This window comes from Sipha flava, unplaced genomic scaffold (genome assembly GCF_003268045.1).
Source record: "Sipha flava isolate LNK unplaced genomic scaffold, YSA_version1 50_pilon_pilon, whole genome shotgun sequence".
Classification (NCBI taxonomy): domain Eukaryota; kingdom Metazoa; phylum Arthropoda; class Insecta; order Hemiptera; family Aphididae; genus Sipha; species Sipha flava.
The window spans coordinates 653,526-674,177 of record NW_020273428.1 but is presented as its reverse complement, the minus strand read 5'-3'; the positions used below and the strand labels follow the sequence as shown (position 1 = coordinate 674,177).

Below are 20,652 nucleotides of genomic sequence, written 5' to 3'. Positions count from 1 at the left end.
ACTAAATCTCGTCCTTCGTACAATAACCTGTAGACAAAATATACAAACGTAAGGCACCGAAATAATTGTACAGGTTGCCAAAGATAGAAAGTGTTTGGTATAATATCTTAACTTAATCAACAAAATAGTACAAACATTATTAATGTAATGCAAATAACTTCAAAAAATAATATAATATAAAGTATAAAAATAATAAGTTACAAAACATTTTAGATGGCCTTAAATTTTGATTTTATACATTAAAGCTATTGACTGTACATTTATTTCCTATATTCTGTAGTATCATAAATTAAAATTAACCTGATGAATTATATTATTTTATGAATATGAGTTCATCTATTAGAATTCCAAAGAATATAATATATCTATAATAGATTTTAAAAAAGAATTGCTCAAAATTACATAAATATTTTTAAACATTTATTCACTTTTTTATGGTAGGGTATATATATAAATTTATTTTAGTTTTTTGTTTATATTTCAAAAAACATTTTACCACAAAGTAGTAAAGATTACCATAACAATTAAAACATTTCATCAATTAACCAATAAATTACTCAATATACATAATCAATCTTTATTCACAGATAACACAAATTTAAAAAAATAAAATACTTTGCATTTAAAAATAATAACATTATAGTAAATATAATTACATTACACGAAAAAAATAAAATTGAGGTAGACAACACATAATAGTTACTAAGGTGGTAATATATTGTACAACTAACATTAGTTTTTTTTTTTAAAGAAAATCTATAAAATTGGATCATTAGTTAAAAATAACAATATTGTACATTGAATAGATGATTAAGTATGACGAATGACTTGAACAGGACATGATTCAACCTTTTTAACGACTTTAATAACAGACGCACGGATAATATTTTCATTGATATTGATATTTTCAAATTCTAAATGCGTGTTCCTTACATGTCTGTCTAAATTATCTTTACGCGTGAATTCCTTCATACACATTGGACAGTTCAGAATATTCTTTTCTTTAAAATTCCAAACAGATATTATATTAAAATATTATTTAAAGAAATATTATAAACATTGTTAAATGTATTACTATTGTGAGTTCCTAGATGTCTTTGTAAATAACGTTTTTCTCTAAATAATTGATTACATAAATAACATGAAAATTGAGTTGAACGTATATGTATCTTTTTATGTGAAACCAATGCATCTTTCAAGCTAAATTTTCGTTTACAAATATCACATGAAAATTCTTTAGTTCCTGAAAATATACAAATTTATTATAACTTTAACGTTATTGTAATATATTGAATATCTATGTATTATATGTGAAACGCCATTTATTATAAATATATTTAATAAGTGTTAATGATATTTAACCAAACAAAATAATAGCCTTCATAATAAGATACTTTTCTATGATAAAATTAAATAAAGCAATTAATATTAATTAATTGTTGAAAAAATGTTTCTATCAATATTTTTTCTATATTTTTTGTACCTAAAATTAAATTTATTATTAAATATCAAGCTTACCAGAATGTTTCCTAATATGATGTTTTTTTAAGCATTGTTTGTTTTTAAAAAATGTTGAACAAGTAGCACATTGGAATGGTTTTTCAACAACATGTGATTTCATATGAACTTCCAAGGACCGTTTTCTTTTGAAACCTTTAGTGCATAATGCACAAAAATGAGAATAAGCTGAAATATATTTAACTTACATTAATTTGAATAACTTTGTAAGTGGATAAGTACATTTTCTTCTTTTTCGCTTTATTCCTAACTATTTGGAGTCGGCCACCTTTGTCCTTAACCTCTACTCGTCTCGATTTTCTACATCACACACACTAATACCCTTCATATCATTCTCAATCTTATCTACCCATCTTTTTTTTTGATCTTCCTCTTTTCCTTTCAACATTAATTTTCATAACCACTCTTATTTCTTTTGTTTCTTTTTGCTTCATCACATATCCAAACTATCTCAGTCTATTTTCTCTCATTTTATTCATTATTTATGGTACACTACTCTAGTATGATCTCTCACATATTCGTTCCTTATTCTATTTTCTCTTGTTACTCCACTTATCCATCTAAGCATTCTCATTTCCGCATTACTCATACTCTGTTCTATTTTCCTGTCAACCGTTCAACACTCCAACACTTAGTAACTTAACACTAAGGTGTTTTGTCAAGTAACCAGCGGCACAGTTGATTTCACTACACTCCTGTAAAATTTACCTTCCAACCTCATTAAAATTCTCTAATCACATAAAACACCCGATACTTCTCCCCATTTCATTCAACCGTACTTAATCCTATGTTTTACATACATTTATAAGTGAATGTGTACATATTTTAATTCATTACTTAGAAAAAGATATACATATACTAATATTTATTTGCATATATTACCTGCATGTACTATTTTATGTTCAATCATTTTAGATTTAGTAAAAAAACATTTTTCACAATGTACACATTTAAATGGTCTTTCTCCTAAAATAACAACACAATGTAATTCAAGTTAATATTAATAAAATACTTAAATTTAAGTTTTAAACAACTATTTCTGTATACCGGTGTGTATAAAATACATATAAATATATGTGTATATATAACTAAAACGAAATTGAAATTATGTGATTATACATAGATAATAATTTACATCCAAGAATTGAAAAATAAATTAGATTTTATTTTAAAATAAATAAATAAACATTTGATTATCATCAATTTTCTGTTTTATTTTTATTATTCTTAATATGCGAAGTTAATAAAGCTTAAAATTTAAAACTTGTGATTTTAATAACAATATATATATGAAATACTGATATGCGATAGTTTTAAATTTTTATTATTTAAAACAAGATAAAAAAATATTTCATATAGTGTATTCCCTTAGAGAGAATAGAATATATATGCATTAAATATGAACTAGATGATAAATTAATTAATCTAAATAAATGTTTAACAAGTTAACGGCTACATTATTTTTCAGTATATCATCTGGGCATATTACTATTTCTGATACACTGTTTTTTCCAAAAAGTTTTTGTGTACCAAATTCAAAACACTGGAATCTTTGCCAAAAAAGTTACAAATGTAATTTGAATATAGGAAAATATTTTATAGCCCCCCTCCTCTGGCCAAAAAAAATTTTTTATCAATTTCATTCAGACGTATCAGACATATTTACTTTTTTCTGTTAGCTTGAATAGCAAATGAACCATTCATCAAAAATGGTACATACAACCTACTTAATCTACCTAGGTTCAAAATAAAATTTCAAAAATAAAATATAATCCATTTAAATATAAAAGCATAGAATATAATTTTTTATAAATTTTCTTTCCTATAACTATGTAAACATACATAATCCTTAAATATTTACCTGTATGAGTTAACATATGATAATCTAAATGTGATTGTATTTTAAATGATTTATTGCATTTATTGCAAAACAATTGTTTTTTCGTTCTATCTCCATTGCATGTCAAGTGATAGAAGCAATTTTTTTTGGACTTGAAAGTTTTTTTGCATACATTACAATTATATTTGATAATTCCATCACCTATAAAAAAACATTAAAAATGTATGTATAAAAATAATAATCTGAAAGAAGAAAGAATATATTGAATAAATAATTACATTCTAATGAAGAAATGTGATCAGGGATTAAGAAAAGTTTTCTCTTGGTTTCATGTATTTTATGGTCAGGAATTTTATCTAAGTCATCATTTTCTGACTGATTTTTAGCATTAACATTTAATGAATATGGTTCTAGGTGTTTGTGTCTGATTAATTCTTGGTTTTCAGTATCACAATAATAAGTCATTATATTAAATAAAATACAATAGTATATTTTATGAATTTAAAAGTAATGATATGTATATATTTAAAATTTATTAACAGTCATTAACTTCATATTGTTTTAAAATAAAATGTACATAGTATAATCATAAAATAATTACACTGAACCATAATTTTAAAAACCAATAAAATTAACACTATTTAAAAAATATCACCAATACATCAAATTATAAAATATATTTTAATGTTGTACTTATATGTTATCATAGTCGATATGTTGATAACGAATGATGTATGCCAATTTCACAGTTTAAGATAATATCACAGATTATATAAAACTGTGATGTATAAAATATGATATATAAAAATGTATACAAAGATATATAAAATGTGATGTATAAAATATGTGATAATATCACAGATTCTCTTATAAACTTATCAAATTCTTATAAATATCTTTTTTTTCATAGTCAGTGGATTATATTAAAAGTTATTATTACCACAGAACATTATAATGCCTGAGATATTACACGATATTATATGATAACATGTGATAATATCTTAAATCGTGAAAATAACATTGACTTTATAAGATATAAGAATAAAGTCTATGGAAAAAAAACAATTATCTTATCATTAAGCTTATCAGTTATCACTATATTTTCAAAACCAAAATAAATGTTTCATAAGACTGCTTAATTTTCTTAAAATTACTAAAAAGTCATCAAATATAGGTATTCAATTTTTTTAAATTAACAAAAGGAATAATATTATATAATTAGTTTATTGTAATAATTATCTCTTTTTAGTATGGCATCAAATGAAGTAAGAAAAAAAGTAAGCTATGTATATCTTATAAAGACATACCTATGAAACCTCTAGATTAAAATATGCCACAAAAGTTATAATTTTGATATGAATTGCATTTTTTTTTCATAAAGTAAACTTTGTTCTAAATTTCATGAATTATCTTCTCCAGTTTCCAATTGTGATTACTGGATGTTTATGAACCATCCCATTTAATATCCTGCTATCTTATGTGTTCCCCGTATATGCATAAATTATTTCTCTAAAAATGCAATAATTTATTTCAATTTCAGGTGCTAAATATCTTCAAACAAGTCCATAAAGCAAGATTAATGTGTTTTAAAAATGATAATCACATGTTAACTGGTACCTATGCATTTCATTATAATAAAAGCTAGTAGATATTAGAATTTAACGTCTCTAAATTAAAAATTTTAATAATACTTTAAACACCATTGTATTCTAATTTATTATAACCATTTAATACTTGAATGTATTCAAGTTTTATAATTTATCTACATCGATTGTTTTTATTAGATAGCTGGATTATTAGATCCAGTGTTTGATTTTTATTTTTAAAATTTTATTCCTATAAGTTTTATATCAAATCTATCCAAGTTTTAGATTTGTAATAATTTTGGTTATTGAAACAAAATAAATACTTTTTTCGTGTATGCTACTGATAAAATTAATAATAATCATTTTTAAGTAATATTTAGTCACTACATAAGTAAATTAATTCAAAAGTATTTGATTTTTTTTTTACTATTATTTTACAGCTTCAAAACATCAAATTAATGAAGAATTCAAAAAAAATAAAACAATTTCGGATCCTGTTACAATACAAAATGTAAGATTAAGATTAAAATTTAAACAACTGATTATATAATTATACTCACTTATAAAATTAATATTGATTTAATGAGTTTTAAATTGTTTTCATTACATATGAAATAACAAGTACATTCAATTAAGCAAATTCTTCTTCTTTCCTGTCAAGCAACCTTGTATATAAATATGACTAGAATAAATTAATCAAAATGAAATTAAACAGTTATGAGTCAGTAACATTAAATAAATAAATCAAACAAATAAATATTAGTGATCAATAGATAATAAAACATAAATAATTAATTTGGTGTCAGTATGATTTGATTCTGTAGTATAATGATTTTGGAATTATGTGTTAGACGCTATCTTGCCAAAACTTGGCCACTTCTATTCCTTTCTTTGTCGCTGACATGATGTCTATTGTGCAGGAAGTTGGGTAGCTTTTTAGGTAGGACATAGTCTGAAGCTGTCCACAGTCACAATTTGTATCCTCCTCAGGAATGATGCCCCATTTTACTTGGTTTTCTTTGGATCACCCAACCCCTACTCTCAGTCTATTTAGTGCTCTCCATGTTGATCACTTTAAATTGTTCCCTGCAGGTAGGTGTTCGGCTGGTGCCATCCACTTCTTAGTTTCATTGTCTAAGGAGAGTTTTCATCTGTCAATCCTTTCTTGTTCCTGATTACTTTCCAATATTTGTGTACACTTTAGAAAGGTCTTCCTTGATTTTAGGTGATTTGATGGGGGTTTAATACCAAACATTGGATCTTGAATCAATAACTTTAACTAATTTATGGTCTTCAGTAAGTTTGTACAGTTTCTTCAGAAGTAAATTATGATTTACGGTATCATAGGCCGCTGTGAGGTCTATGAAGGTTATGCCGGTGATTTTTTTTTCTTCGTAACCAGTTTCGATAAATTAAGTTGAGAATTTGGCTTGTGCATGATTTCCCAGAACTAAAGCCTGCTTGCTCTTTAATGAGTTTGTTGTTAAAATAGGGCCTAGTCTATTAAGGATAAGTCTTTCGAAAATTTTGTACGAGTGGCATAGGAGAGAGACTGGACAATAGCTTTTGGGATCTTCGGGGTCCTTCCCAGGTTATAGTAGTGTAATGATCTCTGCTTTCCTCCATATTTTGGGTATCTGGTAGGTGTTTACTATTTCGTTAAAGAAATCAAAAAGCCAGTTTTTGGTACCCCGTCCAAAGTGTTTAATCTGTTCCGTCGTAATATCGTCCAAGCCTGAAGCTTTATTGTGTTTAAGATCTTTAATTGTTAGGTTTTGTTCTTCTTCTGAAAACTTACCTGTGAGCAATGATGATTGTGATCTCGTTTTATTGTTATATCCTGACCAATCAGTTCGGCCGCAACGTTCAACATGAACACACGCACGTCGTAATCGTCCGCGCTCCATTATCATATCGCTATTATATAATTTGTCACAATAATATTACATCATTATCATGCCGCATACACCTAAAACAACGAAGTGAAACCTATCTAACAGTTCGCCCTGTAAAATCGACAAAAAAAAGTTTTTATCACCTCGAACCGTTACGCCGTACTCAACACCGATGAAGACAATGTACTCGCCACACCTTCAACTAGCACCACGAACAGACCACGTCACAAAGTTCACAATGCTAAGCCCGTGGCTCCTCCTATCCACATCAAAAACATATCCAACTTCTCAGCATTCAACACCGTCCTAAAAAATATCCGGACCCAATGGTTACACCTGTAAGTCAACTCCGTCACACCTCATTGTACTACCCACCGATAAACGAACTTACAATGCAATAATAGATCATTTACATGAAACAAACGCTAGTTTCCATTCATTTACCCCCCCCCCCAAGTCATCGCACATACAGAGTTGTCATTAAAAATGTACATAATTTCACCTTACTCACCGATATTACTTCTGCTCTTACTGAACAGGGACATTCAGTCAAGAGTATTTACAATGCCAAAAACAGGAACAACTGCATACTTCCAGTATTCTTCGAGGATATCCATCAGCAAGATAATAACAATGATATCCACGAAATTACATCTCTTTTCAACACAATAGTGAGAATCGAAAAACCATTAAAAAAAAGACGTGGCCCACTGCATTGCCTTAATTGCCAAGACTATGGACATACAAAGAACTATTGCAACCATGAAGCTCGATGTGTCAAATGTGGTGAAAACCATCTGACAATCGAGTGTACCAAGGACCGAAATAGTCTAGCCAAATGCGCTCTATGCGCTAAAGACCACACCGCAAACTTCAAAGGATGCTCAGCATTCGAGTCAATATTTAAAAAATCTACTCAAAAATTTCAACCAGTCAAAGATCCTGACCCTCACTTTCAACAGTCTCAACCCAGAACCAAAACCAAATCAAATGCAGAAGCCACCAACAACCAAAACAAAATCACAGAACAAATATCAAATACCTTTTCAAAACTCATATCCAATTTAAGCTCTTTAATTAATCCATTAATTTCCCTCCTTAAATCAGTCTTAAACACACTAATAGCTAAAGGCATTATCTCTCCATAATACTATTGCACACCGTCTCATAATACATTTATAATCTTATCGTTTCTCAGACCTATCCTCATTAATTTTATCTCAAATTTTAATTGAAATTATGTAACGTCCAACCAAGTCTATCATTATTAACGACTACATTTTGTCAATTTAGAATATATATATTATTATTATTATTTTCTTTTAACCGTATCATTATTATATAAATAATACCTTGTTATAACATGTAATATGTTGACACATTATAAGTTTAAATAAATAAAAAAAAAAAAAATCCTAACCAATATTTTTTTTTCCCTTTGAATTCTCTTGATTGGTCTTACCATTTAGAAGTAGTTGATGAGTCACTTGATTTGGAGATACTGTTCTTATATCGTGAGATTTTGTAGGATCACCGTCAAGTCTTTTAATAAGGTCCCACGCTTTTTTACTACTGTGTTTCATATCGATTTCGTTTAGAAACAAATTCCAATATATCCGTCTTGCCTCGACGATTGTTTGCATGAGTCCTTCACCTTTTTCAAAAGTTTCAACGTTGAAAGGGTTCATATTGAAGAGTATTGTGTATATTTCGTAATCTTCGGATTGCTCCGGGGATGAGCCAGGGATATAGTTTATTCTGCATCTTCTAGGAATACAAGTATGGTTTCTTGACACTTTGACTATTTTAATAAAGGAGTCGTATTGGGTGTGAAATGGGGGAATTGGTTTTAATTCAGAGTCTAAATTCCTTGAGAAAGCAGGCCAATTTGCCTTAATGAAGTTGAATCTTATTTTAAAAGGAACTTAAAGGGGTCTAATTCTGGTCAGGATATTGGGCGATGTTATAAGTGAGGATTTATTAACATATTTGATGGCTTGTTGTCTGAAATTTTTATTCATGAAAATTATATTTGGATTATATCCCCTCTTCCATCTACCGCTATTGAAGGAATAAGGTAGCTTTGGGTCATGGATTAGTAATAGATCGTTGTCTTCAGCCCATTTCTCCGCTGCGACTCCATCGTCATTTCTCTTCGCATATCCTCAAGCTTCGCTATGGCTGTTAAAATCTCCTATTAAGCAAATTAAAAAAAATATTATTTATTTAGTTAGTGGATTAAATATATTTTCTATATATTACACTAGTATTATTGCCTTGGTTAAATATTAATGTTTTTTAGATACTACATAGATATACTCTTTAGTACAGCATATTATGTATCTACTACTTATCTGAAGATTAAATATTCTATGAATAATATTTTAAAAAGCAATTTAATCATTATATTTAAAATAAACAATTAATAATTCGTATTTAAAAATAAATATTAAAACTTCTAAACATTTAGGAAAACCAATTATACATTTTCATTTCTCATTTTGAGGCCCTTAATATCAAGTAATTTTACCTTGATTCTTTAAATGTGTTTTGTAATTACAAATGCTATTTTTCATTCATTTTACCATATTATTAATTTTGAGTTGTATATATACAGTTATTAACTTTTGCTCAAGATGTTGAGCATGAACTCTTAACACAAGTCTTGCAAGTAGAAAAAATTGAAGAAAAAAGATTTAGTAAGTTCTTCAAATCATGATCAATTATTATTTTTGGTTTCATTAAATTTTTGCATTTTATATTTAGAATTGAATATAGATCCAGAACGTCATACTCATGAGAATATACCATATGTCGAGTTAGATGATGAAACATATAAAAAGTGGAAAGAAGAAAAGAAAAAAGGTAGCAAAATAAAAAATAAGTGTTGTTGTGACTAGACTATATTAAAACTAACCTATGTTAAAGTTAAAAATTAAATTTTGAATCAATATTAATAATATATGTTGATTAAAGATAACTAAATTATTATACTTTGAAATTGTTTGAAAATATTTTATTAATTAATATCTATAGTGTACAGATAAAAATTAGTAGGTAGTTACTAGTTTTATTTATGTTAGTAATATTCTATATTACCAATAAACTATTAACTTTTAATTTGAAAACTGTATTATATTTATTTCATATTGTTAAATCTACCAGATTTATAAGTTATAATAATATTAATATATTATTATCAACTAAATTATAAAAAATTGATCATTCTTATTTCATATTTTCTATTTTAAATATGTATATATAAATAAACAAATAGTTTATACATAGAAATAAATAAATATTATTTGTCTCTATATTAATTTATGAATATTATTACCCATATAATAATTTTTAATTTTTAATATTTTATTTTTTAAATATGTATTAAAATGTTCAACAGATATAAATCAAAATCAAATTTCTTGTATTGTACAAGCGAATAATAAATATTATTTAATATGCCTATCAAGTTACATATTTGAAGATAATAACTTCATAATTTAATTAATCGTCCATTGAGTGATAGTATACTTTAATAAAATCATCTAGTCAATGGAGTACATTCCTTTAATGATTTTATTTTAAAATTCATCAAATAGAAAAGAAATTTTTATAATGGATTTTAATTTAATTGAACATTGCATATTTTTAAAAAAAAATTTTTTTTTTTGCCTTTGTTAAACATTACAGCAATAAAATTAGATTAGTTAAGCATAAAGATTGATAGTTAACAATTAGCTAAAAATAATTGAGTATAAATTAAATAAGGAAGCCAGAAGAATTGATGAAATTAATAATGGAATGAATGATAGGAACGGAGCGAGAGTTATGAAGAAGATTAGAGTCGGGAGTTATATAATCAAGGGAAGATAAGAATGAGAATAGAAGTTGTCCGCTAGGAAGAATGGAAGGACAGTTAAATATAATGTGTTTAAAATCACATATTGAATCTTCATGAGGACTAGTGCCGAGCGGAGAGGAATTAAGGGAAAGCTTGAAAGAATGATGGAGAAGAAGGCTGTGCCCAAATCCTACGATCAGACGCCTAGAAATGTTAATTTTGCCGAACCATGGAAACTTGGGAATTATAGGGGCAATATGTCTATGCCAAGTAGCGAATTTACGTGGTGAGGAGGACCAAGTTGATTGCATCGCGGAGGAGTCTGCGATGAACAGTAAGGAGATCAAAAGCAAGAATTTTATAAATGGGAGGATGTGTAGAGAATTTTGTGGAAATGGCCAGGAGATCAGCTCGCTCATTGCCGGCTATACCGACATGACTGGGAACCTATAAAAAATTGACAATTTTATCATTGAGGCTAATACGATAAATTAAGGATTTGATGATGAGAATTGAGAGAGGGAGGATTGAATGAATTAGAGGAAAGAGCGAGGAGGCAAGACTGTGAGTCAGAGATAATGAGGAAGGGTTTGGAATTAAGAGTGAAAATGAATTGAAGAGCATTAATTGAAACCAGAAGCCTAAAAATAAACTAAGATTTACCACACATAAAAATAGACAACAAATATATACAACTCCAAAACGCCAACAATATATCAAACAAATACCTATCACAAATTATAAAACAAGAATCAGAAGAATAATAAATCAACAAAACATCAAATAGTAAAAAGATAATCCCTAAATATAAACCAAAACTTAAATACTACTTAAACACACTACCCACAAAAAAGCCTAGAAAAAGGACCCAAGAATTTCTTGGGAAATTTTCTTTTTGGTATTTCTATCAACAAGACATCAAACAATGAAAAGAAAAATCCTAATCAGAAGACAAAACAAATAAACAGCTGTTCTACCCTACCTACAAACAACCAAAAAAAAGATTTTAAGATTTACGACTCATAAACACAGACAAAAAATATATTCAACTATTTATCAAACTTATACCTAGCAAAAATCATAAAAAATAACAACCAAAGAACAATAAATAATCCTATATCAAACAGTAAAAAGAAAGTTCCTCATTAAAATTCAACACTGCATAATTAAAAAGCCAAAAAAAAATTAAATAAAGAAAAACCACTGTTATTAATAAAAAACAAAAATATCCAACACTGGACAAAATTAAAATTATAAAATTTTAAATTATTAAATTCTTATTGGAAGCCAAAACACAAGTTCTATTCCGCTCTGTATAGAAAATCCATAATAAATAAAAAAAAAAAATACCATAGGTGTATAAATTAGGTTACCATAAATAACTCCAGTCTTGATTCCATTACTCTGCTCGAGGTGATTGATGAATTCCTGAAAAATAATTTTTTTGCGATGGAGAGGTGTTTACCCATCGATCAATCCCCAACCTGGAGGACCAGCCACAAGGATCTGTAAAGACCCTTCTGGAGCTATTGCAATGTATGTGTATGCATTGGGCGATGGGAACGACATTTTCCCAACGCCACGAAATAGCTTTTAGTTAATGTAAACGTAAAATCCCCGGTCTCGACGGAATACTTTATTGACAAAAATTATGAAAAAAGTTATTAACGATAGAATAGTTTTGGTACCTGGATGAGAAAAAAAATAATTAATTAACAAAGAAGAAATATCACTTGGATCTAACCTTGAGACATTTGCGGAATCTGTGAGAAAAGAACAGAAATGTGGGCAAGCGGGAAATGGGTGCTGCACCACGACAACGCCCCTGTGCTTTCTTCACTCATCCGCGATTTTTGCACCCAAAATACGATGCGGACAGATACTCATAGGTTAGTTAACCAGTTTTAACCCGAACCAAATAATAACGACATATTCAAAATAAACCTAATTTGCCACTCAGTAGTCAAATTTGAAGAACCTTGCTCAAAAAAACAATTAACACTTGACAATTTAATAGATCTTAGAGTTTCACTTAAAACACAAGAAAAATACAAGATGAAGTCGAAAGTGCAGCACAAAACATTGTTGAACTTATAAAAAAAGCAGCTGTTTCCTCAACTAAAACTATCCCCTTCCATTGTTACCCAATAACACTCTTCTATTCAACTTACAACTCCTTTTAAATAAAAAAAGAAATACGATATCTACATGGCAAAATTCTTGTCTCCCCAGCGATAAAAAAATATTCAACCGTCTATCAAATTTTCTAAAAAAAAAAACTTATCAAATACAAAGCCGAACAATACAAGAACTATATCAATTCGTTAGAACCCACCCTCAATTTTCTATAGAGATCCACAAAAAAATTAACTAAAATCAGTGAAATTATCCCACCTTTCCTTATAAGCTACAATCTGCTAGCGTCAACAGATGAAGAGAAATCCCGATTTTTTACCGAACATCTAGCTAATACATTTAAGCCTCACAAAAACATTTTTCCAAATCCTGAATACTTAAGCCAAGTTAATGAGTTTATCTCTTCCTTCCTACCAATATCTCTTCCTACGAAATCAATTTCACCCAACGAAATTGTTTGTCTTATCAAGAAATTACCCGCACGTAAAGCACCTGAACACGACTTAATCACAAATAAAGTTCTAAAAAACCTGTCGAAATAATGTATCCTCTCTTTAATACATATTTTCAATTCAATGCTGCGACTATCCTATTTTTCTACCATCTGGAAACTTGCGGTCGTAATCGTTATACCAAAGGTAGGGAAACCAAAAAACTTAGCCTCATCATATAGACCCATCAATCTCTTACCAACGCTCGGCAAATTGTTTGAAAAATTAATTCTTCTTCGAATTTGACCTATCTTACATGAGCACCAAATCATACCTATCATTCAATTTGGATTTCGACTAGGACACTTTACAATAGTCCATCGACTCACAGATACCATTGCCTCTGCTTAAGAAAGAAGGAAATATATTGCCTATCACAATATATTGTGCTGGGCTCTTCCTGGATGTTGCCCAGGCTTTTGATAAAGTCTGGCATGACGGGTTACTATTTAAAATAAAAAAATTCATGCCATATCAATTATTTTTAATTATTAAATCTTTTCTAGAAAATTGAAGTTTCACAGTTAGACAAGGCAACTCCTTCTCGTCCCAATTCAATATCACTGCAGGTGTCCCCCAAGGTATCGATCTAGCACCCGACCTCTATAATATTTATACCGCCGCTATCCCACGAACTCCCAACACACTATTAGCCTCTTTTGCCGACGACACAACCTTATTGTCCACAAGTGATGATATTTCTACAGCTGCACACAATCTGCAATATCGCACTAGCCTAATCGAAGTCTGGTGCAAAAACTGGTTGATTAAAATAAACGAGAGCAAATCAACTCAAGTTATTTTTACCCTTCGCCATGGCAACTGTCCCTTAATCAAATTAAACAATGTAAACATTCTTGTAAGTAATGAAACTAAATATCTCGGCATTTTACTCGACAAACACCTAACTTGGGGCCCTCATCTCAAAAATAAAATAAAAATAGCGAATAATAGACTACATCTTTTTCGACCTCTCCTAAAATCCGAACTCAAACTTAAATTAAAAATACTATTATATAAAATCGTTATAAGACCACTGTGATTCTATGGTATTCAAATTTGGGGGCCAGCCAAACCTTCAAACATTCACCCCATTCAGTCATTTCAAAATATAACCCTTCGTATCATCACTGGTGCTCCCTGGTATATATCCAATCAATCTTTACATAACGACTTACAAATTGAAACAGTAAATGCACTATCAAAACGCCATTATAAATCGTACTACACAAAACTATCATCGAATATTAACCCCTTAATTAAAAAAAATGTCTTCAAATCTTATCCCTGACCAGCCTCCACGCAGACTGAAAAGAAATTGGTATCGTGACCAATAACTGTAACAAAACAAACAGAACTGTACAATCTTCCACTTTGCACCTAGATAAGTAATTCAATCGAAGACATTTTACGAGAGGTAGTGGGTGATTTCCCCTATTAAGTGACTCATGTTATGTTTCATATTGTATATTATCGTTATCACAAAGGCTTGTGCAAATTATGTGTATAGATTGTCTTTTTCTATTAAAAATAAAAAATAAAAATATCACTCACTGCTATACACAAATATATATAAATATTAGTTTATATAATAGATATCTGTATTGCTATAATATTATTTTATTGTTAAATAATTAATATTGTCATATTAAGATGTTAGCATAATACATGAAGCAATTATTGTTAATTTTTCAGTAACTATAAAAACTGCTATAGCTATTGAAAAAAGTCACAGTTTACCACACAGAGTAAGAATATTACTCTCAAATTTTAATGATATACAATTTAAGTAACAGTATAAAATAATATACGTAAATGCCAAATAGTTTTAGATTTTTTAACGTCGACACTGTTATTCTGTTATCAGTTGACTGTTTTCATTCTGCTGCTTGATCTCGATAACAATAATAAATAACAAAAATCTACTACAATTGTTTCTGTTTGTGTTAGAATATTTTAATAAAGTAGTGAAAATTATTAAAATTTAAAAACACCTACAATTATATATTGATCCAAACAAATTGATTTAAGGGTGTACATAGATCGACGTATTTTCGTTTTGTAAGTTCGTCAAATTATTATTTTGTTATTTTCATTACTTAAATTCATAGTAATTACATAGTTCATTTTAATCCAGTGTTAGCATAACCCTATTTTAATCGGATTTATTAATTTTGCAATAACAACTTAAAAAATAAGTAAAAAAAATATCACAAATAATAAAAATGTCTTCTTATGGAATAAGTACCTATACATTTTGAAATGAATGGGCTCTTCTGTAGGTCATTGTTTCTAATATATTTTTGACTTAGTTTATTACAAAAATAATATCTATTTGTACCATAATGTTTTATACTAGTCTGTTTCTTAGGTACAAGAAAGTCATGCATTGCTTTAGTATGACATGATTTTAAAGAAATGTAAGTGGTAGATAAATATCGACAAAATAGACAAAGATAATTATTATGTATCATTACTATTATCATATTAGCTCCATTACCTCACTATGACTATGAATCAGTACAACATATTATTCCAATTTGTAATGGCTTCTAAATAAAGAGTGACAATACAATTTTTGCTTTAGAGCAGAAAATATCTAATTCTTTAATCTAAAGGACTGATCTTACATTATATGATTTTGTAGTTATTCATCAATACTCATATTATTTTTTGTTACAGAATAAAATATGAGGGATCGTGAACGTTATAAAGATAAAGGACATGACCGTTCTAAAGATAAACATCGTGACCGTTCTAATAGTGTAACTAGAACACGTAGGGGTAGGTCTCACAGTTCATCGCCAAGGATAAGGCGTGAACCACGCGAAAAGTCAAGAAGCCCTCGTCGTGGTCGTTCACGAAGTTCTCCACGATCTAGACGTGATGTTAGAAAAAGAAGTCGTTCCCGTCCTCGTCATTCACGATCAAGATCACCTGTAAGACGTCATTCTAGAGATAGAGAGCGTCGTCGTTCTAGAAATCGTGATTTGCGAAGATCAAGGTCAAGAACACCAATAAAAAAAGATAAAAAAATTATTAGATCAGTTCAACACACAGCTCCTAAAATTACCGAAGAAGATTTACGTGGTAAAACAGCAGAAGAACAGGAAATGATGAAAATTATGGGTTTTTGTAACTTTGACTCTACTCAAGGTAAAGAAGTTGATGGTAATAATGTTGGTGATGTTCATGTGATACTTAAACGGAAATATCGACAGTATATGAATCGTAAAGGTGGATTTAATAGGCCTCTAGACTTTGTAGCTTAAGTAACTCTTGTATAGCTTATTTATTACGTTACTTTAATATAAACAATTGTATCTAAATTTGACAAATTATATTATTATATATAATATTAATCAGCTGCATTATACATTTTTCTATTATTTTTAGTGTTTTTTTTTTTTTTATAATTGATATGTTAAATAATACAATTGCAAATTAATCTAACTTACCTAAATACATCGCAATTAATAATCTTATAACTACAACATTAAGTTGAATCACAATTTTGTTGAATATAAATATCTAAACAAAGCTTAAAAAATTGTAATGATAGTGTATCTTAAACACCATATAATCTTACACATAAGGTGGAATTTCATTTTGATATTGATAACCTTGAAAATTTAAACAGATCGTTTAAATATTTATAAAGTTAATTAGAATAAAATACTTCTCTATACATAACAATATAATATATCGAATTATAAATCAGATTGGTTTATATTCATTGAACTATTTAATTATGTAAAGACATTTTTAAAGATTTCTTTTAATAATGAAGATCTTAACTATTTTTAGTAATTTGTTTATTTAATTAAATCAAATATTTACTAAAATCTTTAATAAAACAGAAATTAATTTAACCAAACCAAAAACTATTTTTTGAATATTATATAATACATACTTACATACTCTTTGTTTTAATAATAATTGATATTATATTAAAAAAATTATACTAAAATCATCATATTACACCATTATTTTTTAACCATACAGTGGTATGATAAATGTGTGTTGAGAGATAAATCAAATGACAAAAATACTTTTTCAATGCAATTTGATTAGTAAAAATATAAAATTTAATATTTGATAAGATTTAAAAATATTATAAAATATTTATGTAACCTATTGTGCTTTCAATTATTATTGTTTTTTAAACAATATTTTATCTTTAGGACATATGTGATAAATGAGCAGTCTAAATGGGTTTGTATTTAAGGAAATTAATTCAACATTTTTCTAGACATATTTATTACCTGTATGTTTCAAATTAAAAACTATTTTAATATTAGGTAACTGTAACAAAAATATTGAGAGTACTGTTTCAAGTACCCATGTATTTAACACAATAACATCAATTGTTATTAAATTTACCAAATCTGTTCAATAAAAACCATAAAGAAAATTATTATATCATCTATAACACAAAAAAAAAAAAAAATGGAAATCAAGAGGTTGGTAGGTAGTACCTAACCTACCTAATCTACCAACCCGCGTGCCTGAACATGCTTTCCAGCATCATCCAGAGGAAGGCGGAGGACGAGAGGGACAGGGAAACCGTACCACGGATCTGAACTACAACATGGAGGGCGCATCTTAACAGGTCAAGGGGTTGAGACGAGACCGGCCAGGTACTGTCTCTCCGATCTATAACCCACCCTCCCGTGTTTGGCACTACGGACGGAGGAACCACGAACCACACCGGAAACGGAGGCAAACCCGTTGGTGTCCACATCGTCCAAACGAAAAAAAAAAAATTGTAGGGCGGCCGCGAATCCCATTCTTAAGTTTTTTTTTTTTTTGTAAATCAGTAGCGTACGCTTGAGGATGGGATTCACCTATGTATAAAATTGTCTTTGTCAATAAACTATGGTGACGTCATGGAAGTAATGCGAAAGCAATTCCCGTGTCGCCGTCGATTCAAAACTGAAAAAAAAAAAAAGGTAATACCTATCCTACTAGGTATCATGATTGTAGATTATTTACAGCATTGTGGTAAGTACTGTATTTTGAGTAATTTTGAATATTTCTGTTAAAAAAAAAAAAATGTGCAAAAAAGTCTTACTTCTTTTCCTTTGCCTTTCCCTTATTTTTCTTTTTTTATTGTGCAAAAATATATTCTATGTAAAACAAACTTTTGGTTGTTTGAAAATAATTTTTATATTTTTTTATAAATTTATAATTCTTAACAGTGCAGTTAGTAAATTATAAGTTTTATATCAGAAGTCTACACAAAAATATAAATAATTTTGTCTCAAATAATATTAATAAATATTTTTTCTATAAATTAAATATGGACTTTCAAGTTTTAATTGTATGATATTCCACATACATATTTAATTATACCAACTTTGACAGTTTTATTTTTTAATCATAGTATGAAAAGTTAGCTTTCAAATAAAATTACAATAGAAAAAAATCTTAATATAATTTATTTTTATTTATATATTAATAAAGTTGTTTATATATATATTTAGTGGTTTTGAAAAGGTAAGTAAATTTAAAACTCTGCAATATGTATATACTAAAATCATTTAACATTTCTACAGATAAAATAAAACATATTTTATATATTTACAGTAAAATTTGCTTAAAACAATTTAAAGGACCACGTCTTACGCGGGAATTGAAAAAAAGTGATTGAATTATAAAGTTTATTTTTTTTAGAACATAATTTAACATATAATACATTTATAAATTATAATTGCATATCTTTTTTTACTATTGAATTTAATTAAAAAATAATTACATACATTTATCAATATACATATGTATTTTTATTAATATTATTTTTATATTTTATTACATATTAAATGAAATATCTATTTTTGTTTGCTTAAAATTCTGACAATGCGTTTCAAGAACATTTCCGATTTTGTTTACATAACCCAACATTTTTTTGGCATTTTCTACGGAGTACAATACTTTTCGAATTAAAGATAGATATTATAAATCAGCAGTAATTGTAGGAGTTGATACTGGATTGTCTGGATCTTCTTGATTGTCTTAAACCTCATAATACAATGAAATATGTATCTAGTCTAGCGGTTCCCAAACTGTGCACCGTGGTGCCCTGGGGGCACGATGACCACTTTCTAAGGGTATTGCGGTCTACAGTTCATAACAAATAGTTTAAAATGTATGAAATTGTTTTTCCTTATTGTTTTTGTAAAAACTTTATAGTAAATAATGTTATATTTTCTATTGTATATTCAGATACTCTCATTTTATACTTATATTTTTATATAATTATAATCATAATAACAATAATTTTTATTTAATTATTTTTTAAGTTTAAAAATGCATTGATTTATACTTAAGTTAAATTTTAATAAAATTAATAATTAATAAGTTTTTTTTTTTTTGTTCTATCTTAAATGTTATTCACAGCTGGGCACCGTGGCTAAATGGGGTCCAAAAAAAAGGCACCACAGAAATAAAAGTTTGGGAACCGCTGATCTAATCTTTAAGATACTGTAAGTAGTAAGATAAAAAAAGATAAATACAATAAGCACCAATAAACAAGTAAAATTTCAATTTTTGTATATACAGTTACTGCTTTTAATCATAATCTGTTGAACATAAGAGCGTCTCATCCAAGTAAATAGAGAATAACCGAGGGTCTTATCAAGTAGTTTTTACATTACCACTATAGGAAATGTCTAGGGACTGATGAAAAATTTCTTAGGCGAGTTTTACTGTATATGTGGACACCTAATATAGTTAAATTAACTACTTTAATTATAAATACAACCAAAATGTAGACAAATAAGATAATTCAGAAACTAAAAAATATTTTCTTAATTTTTAAAATAGTATAGAAGACATTGAATAAAACAGTTTTCATACAATTACTGTTAAATTACACGAACACTATTCAGATGTTTGTATATCCAGCAATTATAATTATTTTAAACGCATTAACAATTATCATGACACTTCGGTAATTGTAGCTAAAAATAACTCACAATTGATATTTCCATTTATAAAAAACTCATACGCATCTTAAAATGAACAACAAAAAGTAAGAAAAAATGATTGAAAAGATTTTAAATATTTCATTGTACCAAAGAACAAAAATATTGATTCAAGAAATATCTATCAATCAATTAATAACAAATATAATTCTTAATTTTCATGAACTAATGGTTATTCAAATAAATATTACTTTCATACCATATTAAGTCTGTAAAATATAGTTGAGTCATCGACTAAATATACATAATAATGTGTACTTAATCAATGGACATAATTGAAAACAAAAACTATTAAACATGGGACCAAGATTTTATTATAAAATTATAATAAAAACAAAAAAACTAAATTTAATTTGAAT

General features: G+C 27.9%; 3 protein-coding genes across 6 annotated transcripts; 2 read left to right on the top strand and 1 right to left on the bottom strand.

Moving 5' to 3' along the window:
• Window positions 1-641: 641 nt before the first annotated feature.
• On the bottom strand, window positions 642-3,894 carry LOC112690553 (gastrula zinc finger protein XlCGF8.2DB-like). The gene is made up of 6 exons (XM_025564588.1): window positions 3,637-3,894; window positions 3,380-3,559; window positions 2,401-2,484; window positions 1,519-1,686; window positions 1,076-1,243; window positions 642-1,001 (listed from the first exon to the last, which is right to left on the bottom strand). Exons 1-6 carry the CDS (start codon window positions 3,821-3,823, stop codon window positions 811-813), a joined length of 978 nt encoding a protein of 325 aa, XP_025420373.1. The 5' UTR covers window positions 3,824-3,894; the 3' UTR covers window positions 642-810.
• Window positions 3,895-4,521: 627 nt separating this feature from the next.
• LOC112690562 (complex III assembly factor LYRM7) lies at window positions 4,522-9,873 on the top strand. Of its 4 annotated transcripts, XM_025564595.1 has the most exons (5): window positions 4,522-4,635; window positions 4,899-4,971; window positions 5,385-5,455; window positions 9,457-9,538; window positions 9,606-9,873. In XM_025564595.1, exons 1-5 carry the CDS (start codon window positions 4,609-4,611, stop codon window positions 9,737-9,739), a joined length of 387 nt encoding a protein of 128 aa, XP_025420380.1. In that variant the 5' UTR covers window positions 4,522-4,608; the 3' UTR covers window positions 9,740-9,873. The 4 variants fall into 4 exon arrangements, with proteins under 4 accessions (XP_025420380.1, XP_025420378.1, XP_025420377.1 ...); XM_025564593.1 differs by lacking the exons at window positions 9,457-9,538; window positions 9,606-9,873 and adding an exon at window positions 7,379-8,150 and having other exon boundaries at window positions 4,522-4,623; XM_025564592.1 differs by lacking the exons at window positions 9,457-9,538; window positions 9,606-9,873 and adding an exon at window positions 7,379-8,149.
• Window positions 9,874-15,202: 5,329 nt separating this feature from the next.
• On the top strand, window positions 15,203-16,669 carry LOC112690563 (U4/U6.U5 small nuclear ribonucleoprotein 27 kDa protein-like). The gene is made up of 2 exons (XM_025564596.1): window positions 15,203-15,368; window positions 15,990-16,669. The coding sequence occupies exon 2, from the start codon at window positions 15,998-16,000 to the stop codon at window positions 16,577-16,579; it is 582 nt and encodes a 193-aa protein (XP_025420381.1). The 5' UTR covers window positions 15,203-15,368; window positions 15,990-15,997; the 3' UTR covers window positions 16,580-16,669.
• Window positions 16,670-20,652: the final 3,983 nt, after the last annotated feature.

What these genes read in the sequence shown, in the direction of transcription:
- LOC112690562 (XM_025564592.1), top strand. Translation starts at nt 4,609, where the DNA reads ATGGCATCAAATGAAGTAAGAAAAAAA. An exon ending in CAAATGAAGTAAGAAAAAAA is followed by an intron (nt 4,636 to 4,898) that starts GTAAGCTATGTA and finishes TTTCAATTTCAG; the next exon opens with GTGCTAAATATCTTCAAACA. An exon ending in TGATAATCACATGTTAACTG is followed by an intron (nt 4,972 to 5,384) that starts GTACCTATGCAT and finishes ATTATTTTACAG; the next exon opens with CTTCAAAACATCAAATTAAT.
- LOC112690553 (XM_025564588.1), bottom strand. Translation starts at nt 3,823, where the DNA reads ATGACTTATTATTGTGATACTGAAAACCAAGAATTAATCAGACACAAA. An exon ending in TCACATTTCTTCATTAGAAT is followed by an intron (nt 3,560 to 3,636) that starts GTAATTATTTAT and finishes GTTTTTTTATAG; the next exon opens with GTGATGGAATTATCAAATAT. An exon ending in ACATCTAGGAACTCACAATA is followed by an intron (nt 1,002 to 1,075) that starts GTAATACATTTA and finishes GGAATTTTAAAG; the next exon opens with AAAAGAATATTCTGAACTGT.
- LOC112690563 (XM_025564596.1), top strand. Translation starts at nt 15,998, where the DNA reads ATGAGGGATCGTGAACGTTATAAAGATAAAGGACATGACCGTTCTAAA.